Source organism: Vittaforma corneae (assembly GCF_000231115.1).
Source record: "Vittaforma corneae ATCC 50505 unplaced genomic scaffold supercont1.16, whole genome shotgun sequence".
Lineage (NCBI taxonomy): Eukaryota > Fungi > Microsporidia > Nosematidae > Vittaforma > Vittaforma corneae.
This window is the reverse complement of record NW_006889849.1, coordinates 13130-19832: the sequence shown is the minus strand read 5'-3', so window position 1 is coordinate 19832 and position 6703 is coordinate 13130. Positions and strand designations below refer to the sequence as shown.

The window sequence follows — 6703 nt, the reverse complement described above, 5'->3', positions numbered from 1 at the left end:
TCGACAACACGACACAGCATGCAGACAGTGGGCCGTCGTCCAGTGCGTTTGATGTGGCACAGGAGATTATTCAGAATCTGGAGAACAAGATTAAGACGCTCAGCAGCCAGGCTGAAAACTACAGGCAGGCGATAGTATCAAAGGAAAACATAATCAGGGACTTGGGCTTGCAGTTGGAGCTCCACGCCAAGAATGCCCAGGACATTGACCACGAGTATGTGCAGACGCATGCCAAACAGGGCATGGAGATCTTGGACAGAATAAAGAGCTACCAGGCGCCCAGTGATTTGACAGGAGAGGTCCAAAGACTAAAGATTGAGAATATGAGCCTGAAGAATATTGTCGATGAGCTGGCGATGCGGATCCGACAGGACAGAGCGTCGGGATGAGCAGCTCGAGCCTGAACAGTGCCAGCATAGTCTATAAATTGATTGCAGTGACGTCTTTACTGTTTATTTTCTTGCATAAAAATTAGTTGCTGGGAAATTTTTACAATACGCTCGACCCATCCAGCCATGGAGGAGCCAGAAAACATCGGCAGCGACGCTTGCACAGCGCTCGAGTCTTCATATAAGGATGGGCCAGCCATGAAGCCAGAAAAGCGAAGAAGGGACAAGTCAAGCACGGCCACAGTAGATAAAGTTTTGGACAGACGGACGGTTGAAGTGCTCAGCAAGCTGGTGAGGAGGGAAAAGCTCTTTGAGCTGTCTGGAGCCGTGTCGTCGGGAAAGGAGGCCAATGTCTACACAGCAAAGTGCTCGACAGCGCTTGTTTCCAAGTTCATACAGCCAGCTGCAGACCATACAGCAGCCACTGGGGACTGTGGCAGAGTCATTCCTGTTGCTCTGAAGATCTACAAAACGTCTGCCATGCTGTTCAAGGACAGAGCACGATACATTATTGATGAAAAAAGATTCCAGAACTTTTGCACTTCAAATTCCAGAAAACTGATAAAGCTGTGGTCGGAAAAGGAGGTGCGGAATCTAAAAAGACTGCGAAGGGCCAATATTCCCTGCCCCGAGCCGCTCTATTTGAAAAGAAGCATCCTCATTATGTCCCTGATTGGAGACACACATCCCCGCACCCAGGCTTAAGGACGTGGCGCTGTCTTCCCCAGAGTGGGAGACGGTCTACAGAGAGTGCATCGCACTCATAAGAGACATGTACCAGAAGGCGAGGCTGGTCCATGCAGATTTCAGCGAGTACAATCTGGTTTACCACAACAGCAGGGTATATGTGATTGATGTGGGCCAGAGCATGGACATTTACCAGGAGAACTCCAACACGTTTCTGATGATGGATATATGCAACTGCAACGAGTTCTTTGAAAAGAAGGGCGTGGTGGTCGACCATGAGGTGGAGCTGTTTGAGGACATCACTGGGCTGAGGATGCCTGAGTATTTGAAGGTGGATGGGAGGCTGAATAGAGAGTGCTTTGTGCCCACACGAATCATAGAGGTAGCCAATAAGGAGGATGTTGGGCTGTTTATTGAGAACTACAAGGACGCCAGGGATAGAGGACGGGCTGAGACAGATGCGTCTGGGGGGTCCCCCGACAGATGTAGATGCCGCAGAGCAGACCTCTGACAACGAGGACACAGCCAGCACCAGCTCGCTGTCGAATGAGGTGGGGCATGTTGAAGACAGCTGTGTGCCTGAACTAGAAACCAGCCACCAGCCCCGCAGGCCTGCTGAGTTTAAGCTGAAGGGCTACTCCGATCTGAGTGTAGACTCAATTGACCTCTATGTCAGAAGACTTCGTCTGAAAAATCCCAAGATGTCGAAGGAGGAGGAAAAGGCGATAAACAAGATACGGAAGGATGCTATCAAGACCATGAACAGGGAGCGAAGAGTGCGACGAGTTGAGAGGAAGGAAGAGTACAAGGCCAAGAATGCCAAGAGAAAACGGAACTATTTTAACAAGTAGAGGGCGTTCTTTTCTTTTGATGTGTTTGTTTGGTCCCAAAGCCGGAGCAATTTTTTAGCCCATTCACAATGAACGTGGAAGACAGGCTCAGTCTGATTGTGAGAAACCTGCAGGAGGTGGAGGGCCAGGAGGAGCTGAGGAAGATTCTGTGCGAAAGGGATCCCAGGATATACTGGGGAACAGCCACTACCGGGAAGCCCCACATTGCCTACTTTGTTCCGCTCTTGAAGATCAGAGACTTCCTAAATGCGGGGTGCGAGGTGACAATACTCCTGGCAGACATCCACGCCTTTCTGGACAACCTGAAGGCGCCCATCGAGAAGATAAACTCCAGGGTGGTGTACTACGAGCAGATAATCAAGGCTATTCTAAAGAGGCTGGGGTGTGGACACAAACAGGCTGAGGTTTGTCAAGGGATCCGACTTTCAGCTGTCAAGCCGATACACCTTTGACCTGTACAAGATAAGCAGCTTCACCACAGTCCACGACACCACCAAGGCAGGCACACAGGTGGTCAGGCAGACCGAGAGTCCCCTCCTCAGTTCGCTCATATACCCCAACATGCAGTCTCTGGACGAGGAGTATCTCCAGGTGGATGCGCAGTTTGGAGGCGTGGACCAGAGGAAGATCTTCATGCATGCGAACAAGTATCTTCCCAGGCTAGGATACAGACGAAGAGTCCATCTTATGAACCCCATGATGCCAGGACTGGGGTGCGAGAAGATGAGCTCCTCCGACGAGCTGAGCAAAATAGACCTGCTGGACACAGAAAAGGCGATATCGAAGAAGATAAGCAAGTGCTTCTGTGAGGAGGGAAATGCCAGCACGGGAGTGCTGACCCTGTTTAAGTTCATAATTCTGCCGGTGCTGCCCGAGGATGTCGTGATCAACAACAAGACATATCTGAGGTATGAGGAGCTGGAGAGCGATTTTGTTGAAAGGAAGATACACCCTGCAGATCTAAAGCAGTGTGCATCCAGGCTTATTGAGAGGATTGTCTCACCGATTCGGGAGAGCATCAGCGAGGAGGTGACCAGGGCTGCCTATGACTAGTTAATAAAGTCTATTTATTTCCACTATTTTCCATTTCGCCGTGTATCTCAGCATGCCACGAAGACGGGCTTGGCCTTAGCACAGCTTGGAAGTAGCGTGGCTTAAAGTTGGTTTTGGATTCAAATCCGGGCACGAGGCCTGGCACAGTCTGAGGATGCTGCTTTTCAGTGTTTTTCTTCCCTGGCCGTCAAGGAGCATGCCCATACAAATAAACGACAGAATCATTCTGAAGAACAACCTGCGAGGGGTAGTGCGCTACATAGGCCCCGTCGAGGGCAGGAGCGAGGAGTGGGTGGGGATAGAGCTGGAGGAGCCCAAGGGCAGCAATAATGGAGCAATAGGAGGGACAAGATACTTCTACTGTCCTGAGGGCCATGGCCTGTTTGTGAAGTACGAAAGGCTCACCAGGAGAATGACGAGTCTCGGGGACAGCACGACGTACCACGTGTTTGCAGAGCCTGGCCACCCGTTCTACAAGGACAAAGATTACCGCCTTGAGGATGGGCCTGCAACGTGTCAGCAGGAGAAGAAGAGCAGCCCGCTTGAGGCACGGGAGCATGGCGCCAGTGTTCTGTTTGGAAACGAGGAGCTGGCTGAAGAAAATAGAAAGATCAAGGAGCTTTTGGGATTGGTCCTGCACAGGTGGAACGAGTCCCTCAACACGATCCAGAGGAGCCTCCAGGGACTGCAGGGGAGGATAGAGAGCATAAATAGAGCATGCCAGGCCAGGAAGACCGATGATGCAGAGAGAGACCTAGTGATGCGTCTGGTCTCGGAGATGATAGAGTCGAATAGAAGGCGAGACAGGGAAAAGGTGAGGGAGCTGTACGGAAGATTCAAGAAGATAATGGAGAAACACAAAATAAAGGTTGATTGACGATAGTTTTATTGTATTTTGCTGGCCCGCAGGCTAGAGTGGGAGGGCTTGGATGCAGCAAGGAGATGGAAAGCTCGCAGCTCAGGCGCTATAGCTCAGTGGTAGAGCGTTTGCCTTGTAAGCAAAAGGTCTCGGGTTCGATCCCCGGTCGCGCCTGTGTTTTGCCATTTCGTGCACTTCTAAAAACCTTAGCAACTTGGAAGGTCTGTCAAGTCGAGAAGACGGTCTTGCATCTTGGATAATACACGGGGTTCTCAAAGTGGTGCCACCAACAAACACTCGCTGCTATAATATTTAATTAATCTTCTACACTTTGGAGCTGGCGGCAAGCATTGCACAGTCGATGGCTCGCAAAATGTCGCCGACACCGACACCCTCGCCGCTCTTTTCCACCAATAGAAGCTCCCTGGCTGACTTCATCACAACTGTCATGGTCCACTCACTCGCAAGGGTCTCTGCCTCGTCGGGATCTTGCATCAAAGCACCCTCAACACATCCAAACTGCACAGCCTTTGGGAGAAAATACGTCTTTACTTCCAAAACCCGGATTATCTCATTTATTCCCTCAACACACAGTCTGAACAGGTCCCCATTCGTCTGTATGGGGGATACCTCAATGCTGATGGAGTATGCCTCCTGATTGAATCTTAGGCAAAGATCCGTAGTGGAAATGCACTTGGACCTCACGTAGACGCTGTGCAGAAAATTCAGCAGTGCATCGTTCTTTCTGCCTTTCTCCAGGCCTATTTGGAAAGCTCCCTCGGATGGCTTATCGGGATACGGCCTGGCTTTCGCTTTGGAGAATGCAAGATAGATGCAGGAGTCCTGGGGCGAGGTTCCTGACCGGACCACCAGCACATTGGGAAATGTCTTGAGGTGTGTGTCTCTAGACTCCTCGCATGCTCTTCCGCTCATTCGCAGCTTCTTCGATGCCAACTCTTTAACCAGCATGCTCGAGGTTGGGCAGAGGAAGCCAATCGAAACAGGCAAATCGCATATGCTTTGCAACTTTTTTGCCCAGCAGTTCGAATGGCAAAAATTGACAAAAAAGCCCAGAGAGAAACCATACATGCAGAAAAGTCGAGGATTGCAATAAAAAACATGGGGTACAAGGACAGCTCGCCACCGCTTGTTTCTATCGTTGGCCCAAAAATGTCTGGGAAAACCACTCTTCTCAACTCCATGGTTGCACACTACTGGAAAGCACCAAGAGAGTTCGCAGGACCAGTAACCATGAGCATAAGGAACAGGAAGCACATGCTCTGCGAGTGCCAAAGCGACATCGAGAGGGTTATAGACGCGATCAAAGTGAGCGACATGATTGTCTTTGTGGTGAATCTAAGGATTGGACTTCAGAAGGACACGCTGGAGGCAATAGGCATGATGAACAACCACGGAGTGCCAAAGTTCTGTTTTGTGCTAACAAACTATGACCAGAAGATTTCCAGCAAGGCAGTGAAGGACGTCGAAGTAAGGCTCCAGAAGGAGTTCAGCTTTCCGGTCAAGTTTTTCTGCCTACGAACAGCCGAGGACAATCGCGAGCACTACGAGAACATCCGACACTTCATGAGGTACATCGAGACAATGAAGTATCGGCCAGTCGAGTGGAGGTGTGTCCATCCATACGTTGTAGTCGATAGGATGAGAGGCGAGACAGCCTTTGGCTATGTGCGGGGAGGGCCCATTGGCAAGGAAGTAAGTGCGCACATCCCAGGACATGGAGACGTTGAGATCACCGATATCGAGGTCTGCAGCGATCCTCTGGGCTCTAGATCCAATGTGTTTTACAGTGTGCTAGAAGAGACAAACGACAACGAGGCGGGAGAGGAGTCGGGTGTCGACAGTATATTTTTGGAGGAAAGTAGCGGCCGAACGAGTCTGGACATGGAAGGTGAAAGCAGCCATTCAGACGACAACGGCAGTGACTTGAGCATGCTGAAGAAAAGGACCAGGCACAGGTTCAAGCCAGCAGTTTCTGACGAGGAGGGCCTTGCTGAAAGATTCAACGAAGAATACAGCGACGATAAGAATAGCCCAGGCAATGTCCTGGAGAAGATGAAGAGTACTGAGCTGTCCAACCAGAGGAAAGTCGAAGAATGCCAGAAGCTAATCATTCCCGGGACGTATGTCCGGTTCAACCTGCACAACACTAGCTTGGACCCGACCAATCTCATAGTCGTTGGGACATATCTTCCCACAGAAGGCACCAATATCCTTCTGAAGGGCAAGGTCAGTAAAAACAAGTGGCAGACGTTTGATCTAAAGTCCAATGCACCGTACTTCTTCTCAGTTGGGTGGTGCAGGTTCCAGTCTGTTCCAGTGTTCTGCAGGAATGGCAGGTTCTCGAAGTACTGCAGAGAATTCTCCGAGATACTGTTCTATGGCCCGTCGGTACCCCTGGGCTCGTCTTTCTTTATTTACAGCTACGATGCAGACTACAAGATTCTGGGTGCGGGACAGATTCTCGACATAAGCGGTAGAAGCACTGTGAAAAAGAAGCTAAAGCTCATTGGACACCCCAGAGCAGTCCTTGGGCAGAACGTGGTTGTGCAGTCTATGTTCTCAACCAGCAAGGAGGCAAGCAGGTTTGTGAATGCGCGCCTGAGTACGGCAAGTGGTCTCAGGGGCCTTATCAAGAGTGCCGTTGGGAAGGATGGGTGTGTCAGGGCGGCATTTGAGGGGTCTGTCCTCATGTCCGAGACTATCTTCCTAAAGTGTCTTGTGCCTGTTGAGCCGCTTGCCTACCTGCAGCACACCACCCCCAGTGCCGAGTATGTCAGGCATCTGAAGGACCTGGGACAGAGAGGGGATGAGCCAAGTAGCTGCAGCGAAGACACCAGCATCCC

The 6703-nt window shown here is 50.7% G+C and overlaps 9 protein-coding genes and 1 non-coding gene across 10 annotated transcripts; 9 read left to right on the top strand and 1 right to left on the bottom strand.

Moving 5' to 3' along the window:
• Positions 1–2: 2 nt before the first annotated feature.
• Positions 3–389, top strand: VICG_01584 (uncharacterized protein; the record flags this gene model as incomplete). Its single annotated transcript, XM_007604968.1, has 1 exon — positions 3–389. A coding segment is annotated over one exon (387 nt), but the record flags the coding sequence as incomplete, so codon positions are not given.
• A 126-nt stretch (positions 390–515) lies between these two features.
• Positions 516–1094, top strand: VICG_01583 (uncharacterized protein; the record flags this gene model as incomplete). Its single annotated transcript, XM_007604967.1, has 1 exon — positions 516–1094. The coding sequence occupies one exon, from the start codon at positions 516–518 to the stop codon at positions 1092–1094; it is 579 nt and encodes a 192-aa protein (XP_007605029.1).
• Positions 1063–1587, top strand: VICG_01582 (atypical/RIO/RIO1 protein kinase; the record flags this gene model as incomplete). The annotated part of the gene is made up of 1 exon (XM_007604966.1): positions 1063–1587. The coding sequence occupies one exon, from the start codon at positions 1063–1065 to the stop codon at positions 1585–1587; it is 525 nt and encodes a 174-aa protein (XP_007605028.1).
• On the top strand, positions 1535–1927 carry VICG_01581 (uncharacterized protein; the record flags this gene model as incomplete). The annotated part of the gene is made up of 1 exon (XM_007604965.1): positions 1535–1927. The coding sequence occupies one exon, from the start codon at positions 1535–1537 to the stop codon at positions 1925–1927; it is 393 nt and encodes a 130-aa protein (XP_007605027.1).
• A 68-nt stretch (positions 1928–1995) lies between these two features.
• VICG_01580 (uncharacterized protein) lies at positions 1996–2379 on the top strand (the record flags this gene model as incomplete). The annotated part of the gene is made up of 1 exon (XM_007604964.1): positions 1996–2379. The coding sequence occupies one exon, from the start codon at positions 1996–1998 to the stop codon at positions 2377–2379; it is 384 nt and encodes a 127-aa protein (XP_007605026.1).
• A 109-nt stretch (positions 2380–2488) lies between these two features.
• VICG_01579 (uncharacterized protein) lies at positions 2489–2980 on the top strand (the record flags this gene model as incomplete). Its single annotated transcript, XM_007604963.1, has 1 exon — positions 2489–2980. The coding sequence occupies one exon, from the start codon at positions 2489–2491 to the stop codon at positions 2978–2980; it is 492 nt and encodes a 163-aa protein (XP_007605025.1).
• Positions 2981–3176: 196 nt separating this feature from the next.
• On the top strand, positions 3177–3857 carry VICG_01578 (uncharacterized protein; the record flags this gene model as incomplete). The annotated part of the gene is made up of 1 exon (XM_007604962.1): positions 3177–3857. One exon carries the CDS (start codon positions 3177–3179, stop codon positions 3855–3857), a length of 681 nt encoding a protein of 226 aa, XP_007605024.1.
• An 84-nt stretch (positions 3858–3941) lies between these two features.
• On the top strand, positions 3942–4013 carry VICG_02277. The gene has a single exon. It is a non-coding gene; the product is annotated as a tRNA-Thr (tRNA).
• Positions 4014–4163: 150 nt separating this feature from the next.
• Positions 4164–4808, bottom strand: VICG_01577 (uncharacterized protein; the record flags this gene model as incomplete). The annotated part of the gene is made up of 1 exon (XM_007604961.1): positions 4164–4808. One exon carries the CDS (start codon positions 4806–4808, stop codon positions 4164–4166), a length of 645 nt encoding a protein of 214 aa, XP_007605023.1.
• A 78-nt stretch (positions 4809–4886) lies between these two features.
• On the top strand, positions 4887–6701 carry VICG_01576 (uncharacterized protein; the record flags this gene model as incomplete). The annotated part of the gene is made up of 1 exon (XM_007604960.1): positions 4887–6701. A coding segment is annotated over one exon (1815 nt), but the record flags the coding sequence as incomplete, so codon positions are not given.
• Between the last annotated feature and the right edge of the window lie 2 nt (positions 6702–6703).